The 20,338-nt window shown below is 44.4% G+C and overlaps 1 protein-coding gene across 1 annotated transcript in view; it reads right to left on the reverse strand.

Moving 5' to 3' along the window:
- LOC146784501 (zinc metalloproteinase-disintegrin-like VLAIP-B) overlaps window positions 1–20,338 on the reverse strand; it is a 3,966,015-nt gene that overhangs the window by 2,921,126 nt on the left and 1,024,551 nt on the right. Inside the window, exon 7 of the mRNA XM_085632966.1 lies at window positions 10,989–11,052. Coding sequence (XP_085489092.1) covers window positions 10,989–11,052 — 64 coding nt within the window. The remainder of the gene's footprint in view (window positions 1–10,988; window positions 11,053–20,338) is intronic.

Here is a 20,338-nt window from a genome sequence, read left to right on the forward strand (position 1 = left end):
TGTTTATGCCTCAATGAGAGAAGGATGCTTTGCCTCTAAAGTTATCAGATTTGATACGGATACTCGTGCTCTTGAGCACAGAGTTATGATTAGCATTTCAGATGCACAGATACACGGTGCAATGTTGAAAGGGTACAAGACTTACATAGTATATCCAATATATATGTATATGTTGTTTATTATATGTAAAAGTTCCTGAAATTATATCCAGCATCGTAATGAATTTAATTTTTATTCTGTTGGTGAGTAATGTAACATGAAAAGTTTACTGTTCCAAGATGGCCACTATGTAAAATGCAAAAGCAAGCTCGATACACCGTCATTTGTGTTGTTGTATGAGTGACGTAAATGAATTTAAATGCTTCCTCGCGGCGTTCGAAACTAGACACTGACGAAGGAATCTCCGAAACGCGTCTGTTTTGTTTGCTGAATAAAGACAAACTGATACGACCCCCCGGGAGTGCTATACTTTTGTTTCAAGTGATGACGAAGTTTGGGAAGCGCTAAAATATATATAATATATATATATATATATATATATATATATATATATATATATATATCCACATTTCGTTGGCTCAATCGTCACACAGACCCATGGCGCTTCTCCTTCCGGTGCGAAATACTTAGCAGAGCCACTCTACAAATTTAAGTCCCCAAATCCTTACGGATAAATGGAAAACGCACTCACAGGATTGTAATTTCCCAAATTCTTTTAATATTTCCAGGTTGAAGACACAACCCATGTGTTTCGTTATCCCTGATAACTTCATCACGGTATCAGGGATAACGAAACGCGTTGGTTGTGTCTTCAACCTGGAAATATTAAAAGAATTTGGGAAATTACAATCCTGTGAGTGCGTTTTCCATTTATCCGTAAGGATTTGGGGACATATATATATATATATATATATATATATATCCAGGGTTGCTGATTCAGAGACCTGACTGGAACGGGTTGTACCCAAATGTGAGTGACTTTTGCTAATGGCAGAGGAGGCAGCCTTTTTCTTTTACCAAACCCACTGGGGTGAATATTGTTTTAATGGAGGGCGTCCAGGAGCACCAACATGGATAAATTTACAGTGGAACTACGATAACCAGGGTGCAACACTGCACACGCCTACAAGCGAGACCTCAACGCCCACTGGGGCGGGACTTTATCAAATAAAGAGGCACTTTCCACTACTTGCTGTTGTCTGTCCTCTATTGCCAGTGATCAAGGACTTACGTCCGAAACATGTTTGGCGCTTGGTTGGAGGTGGAGGCTGGCTTAGCTGCTGTCCTCACGAAGGAGGACTTTACTTCCCGGGTGTGTGCCTTTCCTCAGAGGGCAACCTTTCGTTTTACATGTTTAAGCGGCCTGCTCGGTCGCGGAAGGGCCCCGCCGCAAATACAGCGGATCCAGGGTTGCTGATTCAGAGACCTGACTGGAACGGGTGGTACCCAAATGTGAGTGACTTTTGCTAATGGCAGAGGAGGCAGCCTTTTTCTTTTACCAAACCCACTGGGGTGAATATTGTTTTAATGGAGGGCGTCCAGGAGCACCAACATGGATAAATTTACAGTGGAACTACGATAACCAGGGTGCAACACTGCACACGCCTACAAGCGAGACCTCAACGCCCACTGGGGCGGGACTTTATCAAATAAAGAGGCACTTTCCACTACTTGCTGTTGTCTGTCCTCTATTGCCAGTGATCAAGGACTTACGTCCGAAACATGTTTGGCGCTTGGTTGGAGGTGGAGGCTGGCTTAGCTGCTGTCCTCACGAAGGAGGACTTTACTTCCCGGGTGTGTGCCTTTCCTCAGAGGGCAACCTTTCGTTTTACATGTTTAAGCGGCCTGCTCGGTCGCGGAAGGGCCCCGCCGCAAATACAGCGGATCCAGGGTTGCTGATTCAGAGACCTGACTGGAACGGGTTGTACCCAAATGTGAGTGACTTTTGCTAATGGCAGAGGAGGCAGCCTTTTTCTTTTACCAAACCCACTGGGGTGAATATTGTTTTAATGGAGGGCGTCCAGGAGCACCAACATGGATAAATTTACAGTGGAACTACGATAACCAGGGTGCAACACTGCACACGCCTACAAGCGAGACCTCAACGCCCACTGGGGCGGGAATTTATCAAATAAAGAGGCACTTTCCACTACTTGCTGTTGTCTGTCCTCTATTGCCAGTGATCAAGGACTTACGTCCGAAACATGTTTGGCGCTTGGTTGGAGGTGGAGGCTGGCTTAGCTGCTGTCCTCACGAAGGAGGACTTTACTTCCCGGGTGTGTGCCTTTCCTCAGAGGGCAACCTTTCGTTTTACATGTTTAAGCGGCCTGCTCGGTCGCGGAAGGGCCCCGCCGCAAATACAGCGGATCCAGGGTTGCTGATTCAGAGACCTGACTGGAACGGGTTGTACCCAAATGTGAGTGACTTTTGCTAATGGCAGAGGAGGCAGCCTTTTTCTTTTACCAAACCCACTGGGGTGAATATTGTTTTAATGGAGGGCGTCCAGGAGCACCAACATGGATAAATTTACAGTGGAACTACGATAACCAGGGTGCAACACTGCACACGCCTACAAGCGAGACCTCAACGCCCACTGGGGCGGGACTTTATCAAATAAAGAGGCACTTTCCACTACTTGCTGTTGTCTGTCCTCTATTGCCAGTGATCAAGGACTTACGTCCGAAACATGTTTGGCGCTTGGTTGGAGGTGGAGGCTGGCTTAGCTGCTGTCCTCACGAAGGAGGACTTTACTTCCCGGGTGTGTGCCTTTCCTCAGAGGGCAACCTTTCGTTTTACATGTTTAAGCGGCCTGCTCGGTCGCGGAAGGGCCCCGCCGCAAATACAGCGGATCCAGGGTTGCTGATTCAGAGACCTGACTGGAACGGGTTGTACCCAAATGTGAGTGACTTTTGCTAATGGCAGAGGAGGCAGCCTTTTTCTTTTACCAAACCCACTGGGGTGAATATTGTTTTAATGGAGGGCGTCCAGGAGCACCAACATGGATAAATTTACAGTGGAACTACGATAACCAGGGTGCAACACTGCACACGCCTACAAGCGAGACCTCAACGCCCACTGGGGCGGGACTTTATCAAATAAAGAGGCACTTCCACTACTTGCTGTTGTCTGTCCTCTATTGCCAGTGATCAAGGACTTACGTCCGAAACATGTTTGGCGCTTGGTTGGAGGTGGAGGCTGGCTTAGCTGCTGTCCTCACGAAGGAGGACTTTACTTCCCGGGTGTGTGCCTTTCCTCAGAGGGCAACCTTTCGTTTTACATGTTTAAGCGGCCTGCTCGGTCGCGGAAGGGCCCCGCCGCAAATACAGCGGATCCAGGGTTGCTGATTCAGAGACCTGACTGGAACGGGTTGTACCCAAATGTGAGTGACTTTTGCTAATGGCAGAGGAGGCAGCCTTTTTCTTTTACCAAACCCACTGGGGTGAATATTGTTTTAATGGAGGGCGTCCAGGAGCACCAACATGGATAAATTTACAGTGGAACTACGATAACCAGGGTGCAACATTGCACACGCCTACAAGCGAGATCTCAACGCCCACTGGGGCGGGACTTTATCAAATAAAGAGGCACTTTCCACTACTTGCTGTTGTCTGTCCTCTATTGCCAGTGATCAAGGACTTACGTCCGAAACATGTTTGGCGCTTGGTTGGAGGTGGAGGCTGGCTTAGCTGCTGTCCTCACGAAGGAGGACTTTACTTCCCGGGTGTGTGCCTTTCCTCAGAGGGCAACCTTTCGTTTTACATGTTTAAGCGGCCTGCTCGGTCGCGGAAGGGCCCCGCCGCAAATACAGCGGATCCAGGGTTGCTGATTCAGAGACCTGACTGGAACGGGTTGTACCCAAATGTGAGTGACTTTTGCTAATGGCAGAGGAGGCAGCCTTTTTCTTTTACCAAACCCACTGGGGTGAATATTGTTTTAATGGAGGGCGTCCAGGAGCACCAACATGGATAAATTTACAGTGGAACTACGATAACCAGGGTGCAACACTGCACACGCCTACAAGCGAGACCTCAACGCCCACTGGGGCGGGACTTTATCAAATAAAGAGGCACTTTCCACTACTTGCTGTTGTCTGTCCTCTATTGCCAGTGATCAAGGACTTACGTCCGAAACATGTTTGGCGCTTGGTTGGAGGTGGAGGCTGGCTTAGCTGCTGTCCTCACGAAGGAGGACTTTACTTCCCGGGTGTGTGCCTTTCCTCAGAGGGCAACCTTTCGTTTTACATGTTTAAGCGGCCTGCTCGGTCGCGGAAGGGCCCCGCCGCAAATACAGCGGATCCAGGGTTGCTGATTCAGAGACCTGACTGGAACGGGTTGTACCCAAATGTGAGTGACTTTTGCTAATGGCAGAGGAGGCAGCCTTTTTCTTTTACCAAACCCACTGGGGTGAATATTGTTTTAATGGAGGGCGTCCAGGAGCACCAACATGGATAAATTTACAGTGGAACTACGATAACCAGGGTGCAACACTGCACACGCCTACAAGCGAGACCTCAACGCCCACTGGGGCGGGACTTTATCAAATAAAGAGGCACTTTCCACTACTTGCTGTTGTCTGTCCTCTATTGCCAGTGATCAAGGACTTACGTCCGAAACATGTTTGGCGCTTGGTTGGAGGTGGAGGCTGGCTTAGCTGCTGTCCTCACGAAGGAGGACTTTACTTCCCGGGTGTGTGCCTTTCCTCAGAGGGCAACCTTTTGTTTTACATATATATATATATATATATAAACTCCTTTAAAGAAAAACAACTTATAAATCTCCTGTCTCAACACTAAATGGCAGGAGCAAAGCATGTGCATCAACAGCACACATGCCTCAAACATATACAGAAATGTATCACCAGATACTCTTATTGGCCCATCCATTCAGAGATCTACTGGCCAATGAATACTGCTAAAACACAGGGCCTATAAAACTTGCCCTACTTTCAGAATCAAAGTCTGAGAGACGGAACATAACTTTGAGTCCCAATTAGCTCAAAATGCCAGGGCACGCAGGAAAGATTATCTCTTTTTTTAATTTAAATACATAAATATGTAAACAAATAGATGATGTAGAACAAAGGGAACACATAAAAGTGCAGTTCAAAATATAAGTACACCCCTGTCAACAACAGGCACATATGACCCCTGTGATACAAGACAATATAATAAACACAGAAGCACATATTAATATGTATATCCGTATATCATCATATATACAATCTATGAAATGAGAGATGTGGCACAAATTACACTGTCCCAAGAAAAAAGGGTGGGGGAACTACGCCTCCACCACAACACTGTAGGTGATTTGGCATAAGAAAATTACCATCTGTCAATAGGTATAATTGAAAACAAGAAAAATCAGTCATGAATCCGCACCTAGGGCCATATGTAGGAAGCCCAATACCGGTCGTTAACGGACGATTTTCGGTAAATATACCGTTACCGACCGGTATTTAGGCTTTTGCTATGTAGGGGGATCATTTCAGGATTCGGTAATTTACCGAATCGGTAAAATTACCGAATCGGTAATTTTACCGATTCGGTAAATACCGAATCCTGAAATGAGATGTAGGGGGAGTGTGTCTTGGGTGTGGGGATTCGTTATTTACCACCAACTAAAAGTTGGTGGTAAATGACGAATAGGTGTAAAAAAGCATTTTTGTGCACTTTGAAGTGTGCAATGTGGCAGACATACATGCCCTTAGGGCATGTATGTGCGCCACATGTGCACACATGGATAAATCAGGGGTGCAACAGGGTGTCAATGTGACACCCTGCCACCCATGATGATGCCTCCCCCATTACCGATTCAGCCCATAGGAATGAATGGGAAGCCAGTTGCCATTACCGAATCGGTAAATACCGATTCTAAAATACCGACACTTACCGATTCGGTATTTTTTTACCTACATTACATTTACCGATTCATAAATACCGAATCGGTAAAATTCGGTATTTAAGAATCGGTAAATGTAATTTACCTACATATGGCCCTAAGTGAGAAATTCTGAAAGACATAAGCACTACCCTCCAGAAGATAGGGAATGTAGAACATCCCCAAACAAGTTTACAAAACTTGATGGATGAATGCACCAAACTTGTGATGACCTTGGGACAAGTTAGACCAATCGCAATTATTTGGCCGCTAATATACCACACCACAACGTGAAGCATGGCTAGGTATTGCCTGTATTTGAGAATAATAAACATGTCTATACTAGACACTGTTCTTTACCCTAAAGGAAGAACTCACAAGAAAAACATCCAGCAAATGCAAAATGTAAACTCGGTCAGACTCATATTGACCTCAATGGGAGCCTGTGTTCCGACAGACAATTCAGCCTCCCATTGAAAAAAGGGGTGGTTGCGGAAAACCTTGCGCCCTGTGGCGGGCATCCGATGGTGCCTGCCACACTGTGCATGGTTGGAAAGAGGGGACCCATGGGTACCCCCACGGGCCACAACTGGAGGCCTCCAGGTGAAGGTGGGCCTGCTATGGCCCCCAAAAGTCAGATTCCGACAGCTGATCCGTGTCGGTTGTCTGAATCCGACATCGTAATCGCTCGGTCGGAAACGTGGTCTATAGAACGGTACGACTCGGTTTCTCCGAATGCCAGTCGGAACCAAGTCGGAAGGACTGAACATTACCTAACATCATTATTGGTCGATCAGAAATGTTTCCGAGTCGGTTGGAATGGCGGATTTCGAATCGGATTCGGACAAACCAAATGCCGCTCGGAGCCTTTCTGATCAACATCATAATCCACCCCTTAGTACTAAAGAAGCAAAAACATATTGCAGGAAAGCCACTGATTTGGAAAAACCGTAGATGTGTGAAAATGCAACAGAACCCTGTGAAAGGTCATCACAAGAAGAAAATAGAGCTCTTACCTCACTACAAAAGTCCTCAGAATAACATAACGCAAAGTCCACGTAGGACACAGCTGTATAACAGAGAGATCCTATAGTAGAGACACACACTACAAAGGTAGTACTCCTGAAGAGCTATACAATAGCACACCAATACTCCGCATAGAGTAGTTCACATACCCATAAAGGGGTATAATATCTTGAGATTATCGCTTTATCAGAGATAATTGAAAAAATAAAAGTAATAAGACCTGATGAGGTCCAATCACAAATTGCCCAGATGTGGGTCCCTTGCTCACTTAGCCACTGGATTCAAGCTAGCCTGGCTGAAGAGGGGTGGTACCCCAAAACCGGTCCCAGGATGCTTGTTTCTGGTTCGGGGAAGACCTGGCTTGGCAGTTCGGGCTGGACTGTTCCCATGAGGCACAGGGTCAATACTGATTTGCATATGGCGGGGTGTGAACTGAGGTGGCGAAGTGAGCTAAAGAACGATGATGGATTTAACCCAGATCTGTGACTGTGGTGAGTGTTTGAAAAGTTTCAGCACTTCGTCCAGCATCTCTTTGTGATTGCTTTGTCCAATCACAAATTGCCAGCCATGAGGCGCTGGACCGCGGAATCAGTATGGCTATCAAATAAATTGATTCTGTCAAAAGGTAAGTCCTTTAGACACTCCCAAACATTCTCGGGGAAACTGTATTCACGCAACCAAGTGTGCCTCCTCAGAGCTACTGATTCAGCCATAGCTCTACCTACAGAATCCATTGTGTCCATCGCCGACCTGATAGTGAATTTGGCCATTTCACGACCATCCTGCATGAACTGAAAGAATTTAGCTCTAAGTCCTTCAGGAAGAGAAGGAAGTAGTTGGTCGAAAGAATCCCATAGGGCAAAAGAGGCCCTTCCAAACACACTGGATATGTTTAAAGATCTTAGGACCGAGCAAACAAATTTCGGCCACACGTCTCCAACCACTGAGAATCCTTGCTAGGTGGAAGCAATGGAGGAGGGTCCAATTTCAGCAAAGCTGATGCTGCCTGCACAACGAGCCTTCTACCTTAAGGGTGTTGAGAAAGACAAACTGGAGCAGGTCGATGACGGTGTGCAATGGCACTCTCAACAGAGACTCCTGAGGTTGGCCTTGCCCGTGTTCCCAGAAGAATGTCATATAGTGACTCTCTGAAAGGAAGCAAAGGCTCAACCCCAGTGCCTCCTTGATGGAGCAAATCCAACAAGTGATCAAACGACAGAGTTACCACAGGAGACTTAAAATTTAAAATTTCAGCAGCCCTATTAATGACTACAGCAAAAGCCGCACTAGCCTCTGTCACTATTTTAGGAGGTGAAAGTAATTCGTAGGTAAGGGACGGTTGAATATCAACGTTCCCCCCAAAACCCAAATGCTCAACCCCACCAGTATCTGCAAACTCTTCCTGCAACACTGGAGAAATGGCAACCACAGTGGCCCCATCCTCAATTTGTAGAGGAGATGCCGCAGAAGCCTCAGTGGCAAATCTTTGCAACTTTCAGGAAGATTTATCCATGGTAAAAAGTTAAAGGAGGTGTGAGAAAATACGTGACTTACGAGTTTAGCTCTCGTATGAAATTGTACTCTCAAGAATAGCTCTAATGGTTAAGATTGATTTTCCACAAATTTGGTATGAGACTAGAACTTAACTCCGAAAGCATGCTTTTTTGGTTTCCTGTAAATTTTGAGATATTAACTTTAAAATACGAGGCAGAGTGGCCGTTAAAGGGTTAACACATATGTTTATCTTTGCTGATTAAAGTCAGGAGTCCATCCTGTCTCATTTTTTAATTTTAAGACTGTGGGGATTATTCACCAACTGCATTTTGTAGTATGTTTAATAATACTACTAACATCCTACAAAATACTGTTCACTAACCTACATTAGGAGGTCAACACCTCTATCTCGCCTATCTTTTAAGTGCTGAGATTTCTAGCACTACTGCACAAGATCTCCACACACATAGGTAAATGTATCAGTAGTAAATGTGTGAGGGACATTGATGGAAAATAGGGGAACTTACAACTAATAGGGAGGGTTTTCGGGAGGCATAAGAAGGGATTAAGGGTAGGCTACAGAGAGGTTTAGGAAGGGACATTCACCCATCCAGTAAAGAATAAGCCCAATGATATTCACAAATTGCTCTTCTATAGTTACTACAACCACCCGAAAAGGTCCTTAAACAGTAGTAAATGCACTTCATTCCAGAGCTGGAGTAAGTCCAGCACCACACATGGCCAACAACTGATACTACAACACCCTCATTGTAAATAATGTAGGTGGGGATTTATAATAACACCCTATAGGACCGCATGTTAAAATGTATTAACTTGCTTCACATTTTCAAAAATAAAAATCTGTTTAATTTAAAAAGTAATGTAATTAATTGTTTTTAAAATAATTAAAATAAGTTACATTAATTCTATACACATTTTAAATAATGTTTACAAGATAACAAATATAGAGTTTCTGATTTAGGTGGGATTTTTTGCTATTTAAATCTCAGGAAACATTAGTTATATTTAATTTATTTAAAATAATCAAAACTAAATTAAAATTAATAAATCTATAGCATTTTTGATTTTATTTCACTCTAGATTTAACATATTTTATCCAATATTAAAATATAATATTAGAATATTTTTGCCCTTTTTTTAGTTTAATACACTTTTGAACTTTTCCCTATATTTACCATAGGGAGGTCTCCTCCCTAGTGGGAGATATGCACTAAAGTGTGAAAAGTTAGTAGTAATTTACACTTGTAAATTAGGCTCCACCTAGGGGGTGGGGAGATGTAAGTCCACATTTTTGTATGGTGAATTGCCAAAAATAGTAACTAAAAAAAGTAAAGGTATTTGCAGTAAATCTCCACATGTAAATTCACCTTTATGAATAGGACCCAATGTGATTGAGTCAAATGGGGGTGCTTTTTGTTTGGCACTTTAAAAGCAATGAGTTGACTCTGACTCATGAATGAATTTCACACTGAAAATAAAATTTGCATAGCCATAGCCAACAACAAAGAAGGCTAACCCCAGGGAAGGGGTCATGGATACTCAAATGAGTGGAAGATCCACGGTAGTCCTGTAAAATTTGCAGCTTTTAGAGTGTGACTCAAGAGTCAGAGTCGATTCACAAGATTGGGATTGGCCATTTTAGGTGCTGGATTCAAAGGCCAATTGTACTTGACTCACAGGCTGCTCCCAACTCACAAGTTTCAGAGACTGTAAAAAAATCTAAGCAAAGTCAAACACAAAAGTAAGTGTCTGGCTTTCCTTGGAAGGTAGATGGTATGGAGCATAGCATAGTCACAGCCCAGTCCAATGCTCAGCCCCTAGATAGCAGTTGCCTCTGCAGTTTGGAAGCTGCGCCTGGCCACAAGTCAAGGCCTCCACCTAACACAATCAATGCACGCCTGAAGGCCATTCAAAGAGGGGGTTGGTCAGCCATGGCGGGTTGGCCGCAGGCCATGCACCCAACCGGCTCTGCTCGTGGGCATCAAAAATATGTAAAACATACAAGAAACAAGAATTTCTTTTGAGAAAAACGCAGTTGAAAAGTGAGTTATCTTTGCATCTCAAATGCGCAAAATAACCGAAATTCAACAGTTATGTTTAGAAACACACAGAACACACTACATATTCACAGCACAAGACATTAAAAAAACAGATATTTGTCAACAGCACAGATACAAAAAACAGGTAACTCGATAAAAATACGGCTGTCAACAGTGTTGGCATTGCTAAAGGTAACTGGAGAATTTAAGCTGTTTTGAGCATTTAACTCAAACAGAGCTCACTTTTTTACTGTGTTTTTCCAGTGAAAAATCATTCTATATAAATACACAGACATATTCACAACATTTATGCTTTTATTTTGCATTTATCTGCAGTGGCTTTTCCATAACATAGACATAACACAATATTATATTTTGAGTCCTGCTTGCTAAGCAACTTTTTCCCACCTTGGGCGAGGACATTTATGGAAGGCAGAATCGGAATGCAACACAGTCCCCAAATGACAATCGAATCACACTTACTGCGTTACCGATGTGTTACTTTCATAATATACATCTGGATACTTACAATGGACGTATCAGCCACCATGAACAACTCAACGTACTTCTTGGCATTAAGAAAATCATTTTTCGGAGGAAAAAACATAATCAGATGAAAAAAAACATTACATGATATAAGAGGATATCAAGACGGGTTTAGTAAAGCACATAACTACCCAAAGGCTGGCGCTAAATACAGCAGTAATTAAGTATTAGTTTACAAAGAGAAAGGTTTTAAGCGATTTTCTAAAATTAGTGGTTAGAAGTGAAGCATGGAAACAAAGGCAGAGTGTTCCCGGCAATAAATAGCGTCCCCACAAGAGAATTGTCGTCCACGAGTTCTGCACTTGAAAACCCTAGGGGGAACAAGAAGATATGTGGCTGCTGTGAAAATATATGAGTTGCTTTATGAACTGTAATTACATTGAGAATTAATTCAGGACTTTGGCCACACATTATGTTATGGCGAATGCAGAGATATTTTGAACCTAATACAAATATTAACTGACAGCCAGTGCAGTTGGTTAAGGTTTTGTGAAATCGGACTTACTGGGGAAACCTTGCAAGTGTCTTGCAGCCATGTTTTGGATCAGTTGAAGACTCTGCAGCTGATATTTTAGAAGTCAAATATAAAGTTAATACAATAAAGCTGATATGTACATGGTATACTACTTATTTCAAGGTTGTGGTATAGTGCAGCATGCCCCAAAAGGAATAACAGTCGATACTTGCAGGTACAACAGTCCAATAATAGAATGAACTTTTAATCACCTGTCTTTCCTGTCCTCCATTATGTTTAACTACAAAAAATCCATAAGGGGTATGTTACTTACCCTGTAAGCAGCTATTTGTAGTCTGTAGTAGTGCAGATTCACATGCTGTGCACACTCCTGCCATCTAGGGTTGGGCTCACACGTTACAACTTATTTTTTATCAAAGAAGTCTTTTTATTGTTTTTTTCTTTTTGTCCTCAGATCTCCATTGAGTCTGCAATACGTAGACCACCAACCCTGGCTCTAACCATCACTCTGTCTTTTGCATTCACGTTATTTCCACCCCACTAGAGCTGGCCGACCAGGCAGGAATCCTAAGTAGTACCACGGTGTAATCATTGGATCTTATGTGGGTTTAGCAGTAGTTCGCTCTAGTCCAGCTCATCTCATGAAGTCAACCCACACTGTCAACTTCCTTCCCGGAGAACTTTCCATACCCATATGAAAAGTCCATTTGGTTGCCTTAATCCAATCTATTACACTCAGCGATGCAGGGTCAATCCTGTGTTTACAGATCTCCCTTCTTGCTAGTAATATCAAGTGGAAAACAAGGCTAAATTGATCGCTACTCAGTGTACTATGTGTGGCGTTATCCATGCCCAATAAAACCATTACGGGGTTTAATACGATGGTGACACGCAGGAGGTCTTTAAAGATGGACTCAATGTTTGCCCAAAATGTCTTTATACCAGGACAGGTGAAAAAGATATGTTCCTCACCTGCTTTCATGAAGCCGCATCTTCTACACCTTGGACATGGGTGAGTTATAAACTTGCAACTTTTTTGGGAGTCCAATGGAGCCTAGTAAAAAAGTGATTTGGCTTTAGACAATCTCCCACACCGCATCACACTCTGGTTCACCTGTTCAATCCATGTGCGAAACCCAGATGCATGGATTCCTTGCTACTCACAGTAGCCTACAAATGCTACCGTAGAAGCCTATTTATCATCCGTGATATCATGCCATATGTCCCTTCTATCTCCCTGTTAGTAATGCCCAGAGGATGACTGACCAGAATGGCAGCAGAACTATGCAATTAGAACACAGCAGGTAATGGTACCCTTATCCCATACACTGAGCTCATATCGGAGGATGGTCTCCAGCCTGGGAACTTCTTATTACACCGCGCACTCAAAGCCACACTCTCATCCAGATGGTGCAATCTGACTGCGGAACCTCCTACACACCACACGATTCAATACTTGCACATCATGGGTGAAGAGGGTCACCTAATCTGATGGTTCGCATCATCCCTCCGTCAGCATGCGGCAGTCTCGCTAGCCGCCTTAAAACAGCACAGGGAGGATGATCTGGGTGGAGCCCCCTCTGATACGGATGGATGGCCATGTTGAAGGGCCAAACAAAGTCCCTCACAAACAGCATTTTCGCGAAATTGAGTTTTTTATCCTACACTGAGCAGCCCTCACCCCAGCCCAGATTAATAAGTACTTTCACTGCACTGACTCAGCCTGCCCTGGATGTCACTTACCCAATGATGGACTACTGCATATGCTATGGCATTGCCCTGCCCTGGGAGAGTACTGGACTGATGTGGCGGCCAACCGGGCCCATTGCACTGAACGCAGCATCCCTTTCCAATGGGAGGTCTATAGCTTAAACCTCTTTAGGAGGGGCAGGAAGAATAGGGTCTTTTCCCGATTACTAGACTTAGGCCTAGTTACCGCTATACGCCTACTCACTAAGCGGAAGAAAGCGCCGGTAGCCACACATGTGGTAGCTTGGCGCCTCTCCTTACTTAACTGGGCCAAGGCGGAAGGGGTAGCCCTGGACAGGAAGGACCTCCTGGGGCTCCGCAAATTTCCCCTAGCCAATAGTTGGGGGGCTATTGTAGCCGATCTGCAGAAACTGGATGCAGCCTCTGGAGGCTCTCATGGGAGGGCAGGAGACTAGGCAGTTCCAACATCACAATTTGGGAACACTTCTCAGTATGTATGTCCTCGGTAATGTATCTAGGGCAGATTTCTACCTTACTTGGTCAGCTAGCTAGCTCATTTGTGGTTATCCCTTATACCCTCCTCTCTTTTAAGTTACTTTGTCCTCATTCTGTTGAACCCTACTCCCATTGTTCAAATCTGCGACATAACACTAGTGGATTATCTGTACTACACGTACCACATGGCAATTCCTATGTCACAATTGTTAAAGGTGTGTGACCCTCCAATGTATGATCTTTTATTTTTCCTTTGCATGACATTTGGTATGCTTAATGGTCCTATAGTCTCTATACCAAAGGGTCCATAATGTGGTTATATTGTGTATGCTACTATTGTTCTGTTGTTATTGCTCAGTATGAAATGTCAATAAATAAACAAATAAAACAAAAAAAAGTGATTTTGCTTTAAGTTTACAGGCTTGATGATCGAGTATAGCAATTTCAGGGAATCATTCCATATCGATTGTATTTCCACCCTCTGAAAAATATCCTCTCAGATTGCATATGGTGCCAACAGATTTTTATCCTCAGCGTCCAGGAGCACCCAATACCAGAGGATAACTTCCTTCCTTTTAGGTCTCCCATCCTGTAGAGAGGATCCGAATTCCCAGTCCCCTCCTACTTCAGAGTTCGAAGTTGCAAACCAGGAGGAAAGCTGCACATATTTAAACCTGTCGAGGGTGCCTTGGGTTACAGCTTTCAAAGCCTCCCATGGAAATATCCCTTTCTCTGTCATCAAGTCTCCCCAAGACTCTACCCCTGTCCGCCTTAATGGAAGACTCAGTGCATCCTTCATACATTCTGGGGTGTCCGGAGAATCCCAAATGGAGGCACAATTAAAATAATACCCTATATTGTGTGTCTTCCTCACCTTATACAAGAGGTTCAATGCTGAGATTATTACCTTTAACCGAGCCTTCTTGAGAAATTTAGGGGCTCCAAACCTGTACAAGAAACCGCCCTCACCGAACTCCCACACCGTTTCCCCATTGAGCTTCCCCCACATAGAGCTGTCTGGTTTTCCGGATAGTATCTGTAAGATTTGAAACTAAAATGCTATACAATGAAGGTTCAGGTCTGGTAGAGACAAGCCTCCTTTCACAAACCTGCACCTCATCTTCTTCCATACCAGACTTGACTCGCGGGAGGCCCATATCAAACTAGATATTTTCCCCTGAATCTTGTTGATAATTGATTTTGGGAAAGTGAGGGGGATGCAATTCAATAGAAACATGAATTTGGGTAAAATCGACATCCTAATAAGGTTCACTCCTCCATAAATTGTCATTGGCAAGTTCTTCTATTTTAACACCATATTATCCACCTACTTGGCCACTTTCATCAAATTATGGGCTGGGATTTGCTCCACAGAGTTGACTAGGGTTATCCCAAGATATTTTAACTCTGCTGATGCTTACCTCCTCCACCCATCTAGGTTTCAATACATTATTTCCGTCTTGGAATTATTCACTGCATACCCTGAAAAGACATCAAACTCGGCAACCAGCCTCTCCACCCTAGGTAGGGTCTCGGCAGGATCAGATATATAAATTAACAGGGCTGACAGCTTGATCTTATTGCTTAAAGGGGGCGAGTAAAAAGGGATAACAAGCTTATCTTCCCTTAGTAATTTTGCTAATGGCTCTTTGTATATATCAAACAAAAGGGGTGACGGGGATAATCCTACCTTGTACCCATTTGAATGCTAAAACTCCCGGTCAATGCCCCATTGAGGAGGAGATTAATTTTCGTATACTGCTCGTAGTGTAGAAATAAGACCCTGACTGATACTCATAACCTCCAATACCATCCATAGATATGCCCAACAAACTCGATCAAAAGTCTTAGTCGCATCATTTTGTAACCACAGCAAAGGGAATCGAGGGTACAGTGGCAAGATCGATAGTTCCTATATGTTGCTGTGTGAGTTCTTGAATGTGCTTCTCTGGAATAAACCCTTTCTGATCCGGGTGTAGCAATAGGGGGGCTAATTTAGCTAATCTCCCTGCCAAAAAGCTCATTAAGATTTCATAATCTGCATTTAGAAGGGAGATTGGGCGATAAGAACCAGGCTTCCAAGGGTCCTTAGCTGCCTTTAAAACTAAGACATTTGTGGCCTTTTTCCATGAATTTGGGATCCGTCCTTCCAGTAAATAAATTGAGTTAAATAAAGTCTCCCATTCCGGAAATATTTTGTTCATTAAGGTCTTATAAAGCTCTGAAGGTATTGCATCTGGGCCGGCTGCCTTTCCTCTCTTCACACGTTAGAGGTGAGACCTAATTTCTTCCTCGGTTATCGAGGTATCCATATGTTCTCTACCTTCCCTTGTAAGCCTCCAGAGCCTGACACATTCCAGCCAAGCTCTAAGAGTCTCAGGATCAGGGTGGACTTCTTCCGTGTACAGCTCCTTGAATAAGGATACCAAAAGGTCATGTATATCCTCTGCCTTGTTCGTTACATAGTGTTGTGTATCAATTGGGATACCCGAAGGACTACCAGACCAGGGTTAATAGTACAGTACAATAACGAAATGGTCAAGTAGTAGACAACAATTAGAAGACAAAGAATAATTCACATCCACAGTACCGAGTTTTAAAGTCCAATATGTAAGTAATGCAATTTATTTGCTATGCAGTTAGTATTTGAATTTTTGGCAACACATTTGCTCAAAACTCCTATGGTGGTACAAATATTTACACTAAATGGTGCTCAGCGTTGGGTAACGGGAAACGAGGAGTGCTAGTGAGCAATGTGAAGACGTGAGGGTAGTGGACATGGACAGGGTGGTGTGACATGTATCCATCACATTTGCATGGTGATACTGATCCGGCCTTAACAAAGGTCAGTTGTTCCGAATATATTACATAGTTGCGTATGAACACAGTCAGTAAATTACAGTTGTCCTCGCTTGTAATCAGGATGTTGTCGATGTTTTGAACCCTATAAAATTAACTAGGTGAGTCCAGCCTTAGGGTGGGGTCTTCATCAGGACTATGATAGAGCACCTAGAGGCAATGGGATACGGTGTGTTAGGATAATGACATTTTTGTCAAACAGTAGTGAATGCGAAAGGAATATAGAAGGTGATTACCTAATTGGACATCCAGCGTATTCCTTTCAGCTGGGAATTCGTATGAAAGTGTGGCTCACCAGAACTCCTATATGCAGAGAAAACACCTATATAATAATTGCGAAAGAAGACAAATCGAGGCAATTGGCTGTGTACATACCCTGTGTGAAATGACACTTACTCGAAAGAGAGGAAGGGTGAGGGTTCGGCCGTCCGTGCGCGTACGTGATAAAATATAGCAGGTCAAAAGATCGATGGCAAATTACAGATGAATATAAAAGAATGAAGGACAAATTGGGTAGCATCGGGTATTGTCAAATATGTGGGTGTGGTACTCAACACATATTTGAAAACATGACTAATATGATAAAGATGAGACTTCAAGTTGGTCATATATCCCAGTAGGGAGATGAGACAAGGGGGACACTCAGGCAGCCGTCGAAAGTCCGCTGTCATGGCAGCATGTAAAACAGATTGCTAAACACGTCAAAAGATGTGTTTGAAACATCATTGAGGGATCAAATGTAAATGCACAAAACAAACACTGTTGATTGTCAGCGGCGCTCATCCGAGACAGCAAACTCCCAGTAGGGGGATGAGGACAAAAACAAACAATCCGGCGGCCACCTAGGGTCAGCGGAAAACTTAATTAAGTGCGCTGTGCGGTATTAAAAAATAAATAAAGGACACCATGCGTGTGCATCTCATGTATGTACTTTTAACTAAACAGATCGCTGGGCAAAGAAACCCTCACCTTCGTAACATCTGCCCAGTTCCAGTACTGATAAACGAGTGAGCTGGTGGTTACGATCACATTTAATGGACGCGGAAGTAGGCGTGTACGTCGGGTGCAGCGGCATGGATGGCTGCACGTTAGGGGACGTGTGAGTCAGCACTGCTATGACGGACAGATTCCAGGTCTGCGAGCATCGTACGGTTAAGGGTTGTTGGTAGATTTCAGAGGCACATCAAAGAGGACCGGATATCTGGTGATGCCAAATGTCTATACACATGTGTGCAGATATGTATACCAGTGACTCCTCAACTTCTATAGAATGAACATTACGCGTGCACAAAATAGGATATTCATCAAAGACCAAAACTAAATGAAAGATATATAACCAGCGTTGATCTTAAATAGAAGTATTAAAAAGGCTATGGAGTGGCGATTACTCCCTCATGATTGTTGATATATGCAAGGAGCCTCATGGAAAAAATACATTTGTAAACAATTGTTTAACATATAGAACGGTGCCTTATGGTCAAAAAACATTCTTAAGCAGATGTTTAAAATGGCATAACACCCAGATAATCATGTGAACATAAACGTAATATTGACAGATGCATCTCGGTGTGGGCATTAACAGTACTACTCAGTAGCAAGAATAGACATTTGGGCATAAGTGCCCTCAAGTTCATTGAGCCCATTGTTCACAGTGTCCAATTTATGCATCCGTTTACATTCCATTATGTTTAAAATGGAATTGATGTCACCACCCCTGTTACCCATGGTCACTTTCTCCAGGACCAGCCATCTCAGCGATTCAGGTTTGTGTAGTTTGGTGGTGAAATGTTCGACTAGGGGTGCACCTACTGTTCCGCATCTTGTCCTACTAAAATGTTGCAGTATCCTTGTTTTGACTTTTTGTCTTGTTTGTTCAATATATAGTTTATCACAAGGGCACAGGATGCCATAGATCACATCGCTTGTGTTGCAGTTGGAGAGAACTTTCAAGTCGATGGTGTTAGAAATGAGGGGGCTCTGGTTGGCGCAAGTAAGTACCAGCGACAAGCAGGGACCCTTTACTTCTAGTCAGGGCGAAGGATGGCTCTTTAGAATAGCCCCTGCTCACCCTCTAGGTGCATGGCGCGAGCAATCAAGGCTAAACTTCCGGGCGTACACAGTTAAGCATTTGTAATTATACACACAGCAAATACATGGCATGCACCACAAACGGACACCAGGCAGGTTTTTATATAAAAATAAGGCTTTTATCTCTATCTTTTATGCAGACTTAATACAAGACCCAGTAACGTTTGAAAGGTTGGGCCACGATATCTTAGTATTGCGGAAAGTTCTTTTAGTGCGGGCAACAAGGTGAACTGTGGGTCTCGACGCGCTGGTGTAACGCGTAGGACGACAGGGAAAACAAACGTTGCGGACTCTGGATCCGATGCGACACAGTACCTTGTTTCTTTGTAAAGGCGGGTGCGGGGCGTCCAGCGGCTCTACAGAAGGGCGAGGCGGCGTCCGGGGCTCCCAAGCTTTATGGGGGGATCTGGTCCTTCAGGCTTACAGGGGGAGTGGTGTGTTCAGGTTGGGCAGGTGAGCAGAGCGGGGCAGCCGGGTACGTTTTCCACGTCCGGGCCGTCCGAGGCTTTTGGGATGCTCACAGCGCCGATTCCGGCGGGAGGGGTGAAGGTGCGCAGCGGGCCTCCAGCGGGCGAGGTGACGGGGGCAGCCCAGCACGTTGTAGAGAGAGCGGCTCGGATCGAGCGAGGCTCTTCTCAAGGCAGGGGCGGCCAAGCAGCCCGGTCACGGCCCAAGGAGGGGCTGATGAGCACTAGAGTCACGGCTCCGGCGAGGGAAGGAACACCACAGTCCAGCGGTAGGCGGGTGAAGGTCAGGATGAGCCCAATGGTCCTGGGGCTCAGTTCAGGGGGCAAGCTCGCTTCCAGGCCCTTGGAGATCGATTTTGAAAGCACAAGGTTTTTGAAATAAAAATGGAGCAAATCTTTAGTAAACGGTTCTTCTTCTCTCCTTTGGCAGCAAGGTGACCACTGCAGGCCAGTCCCCCAGGATATGGACAGTCTTCCTCGGTACAGCTTTCCTGGCGCCTCCTCCTCAGGCAGAGATTCTTCTTGGTTCAAAGTGGATCTGATTTCTTAGGAGCAAGGCTCCTTCTTTTATACACCATTTCTTTTGTTCTTACAGGCCAGGGGGGCCCTTGCCTAGTTCAGTCCAGTTCTGGAGCACTTTGTTGACGCGATGCAGGCTTCTTCTTGCAGAGTGCAGGGCAGAGTCATCAGACGCTCCACAAGGGGCGGAGCCGGCATTGTGGTGGCAGAGCACAGTCCTATTCAGAGTCCAGGTGTACTCCTCCCACCCATCTACCTGTCAATCTTTCTATTCACCACCAGGCTACCTAGCCCTGCCCATCTGGGTTTCCCCATCCCTGTCACTCACACAAGCCAGACAGCAGATACACATCACGCAGAGGCGGGCTGAAATGGTTAGGCAAGCAAAGGCCAACTTTCTAAAAGTGGCATTTGCAAACGCAGAATATTAAAATAAACCTTACTAAAAGATGTACCTTATTATTCTGAGTTCAGGCATACTAAACTCTAGTTTCTACCATGTTCCCTGGGATGTAACAATCTTAACAGCCCATTCTGGCCTATGAGAACAGGGTAGCCTTACAATAGTGAAAAACGAAAATGGCTGTAATTCACTATTAGGACATGCCACACACACAGGGCTTGTCCTACCTTATTCTTACAATGTACCCTGCCCTTGGGCCTACCATAGGGGTGACTAATATGAGGTTAAGGGAAGGTTTAGGGAATGGCAAGTGTGTG

The sequence above is a fragment of the Triturus cristatus genome, chromosome 11 (assembly GCF_964204655.1).
Source record: "Triturus cristatus chromosome 11, aTriCri1.1, whole genome shotgun sequence".
NCBI classification, from domain to species: domain Eukaryota; kingdom Metazoa; phylum Chordata; class Amphibia; order Caudata; family Salamandridae; genus Triturus; species Triturus cristatus.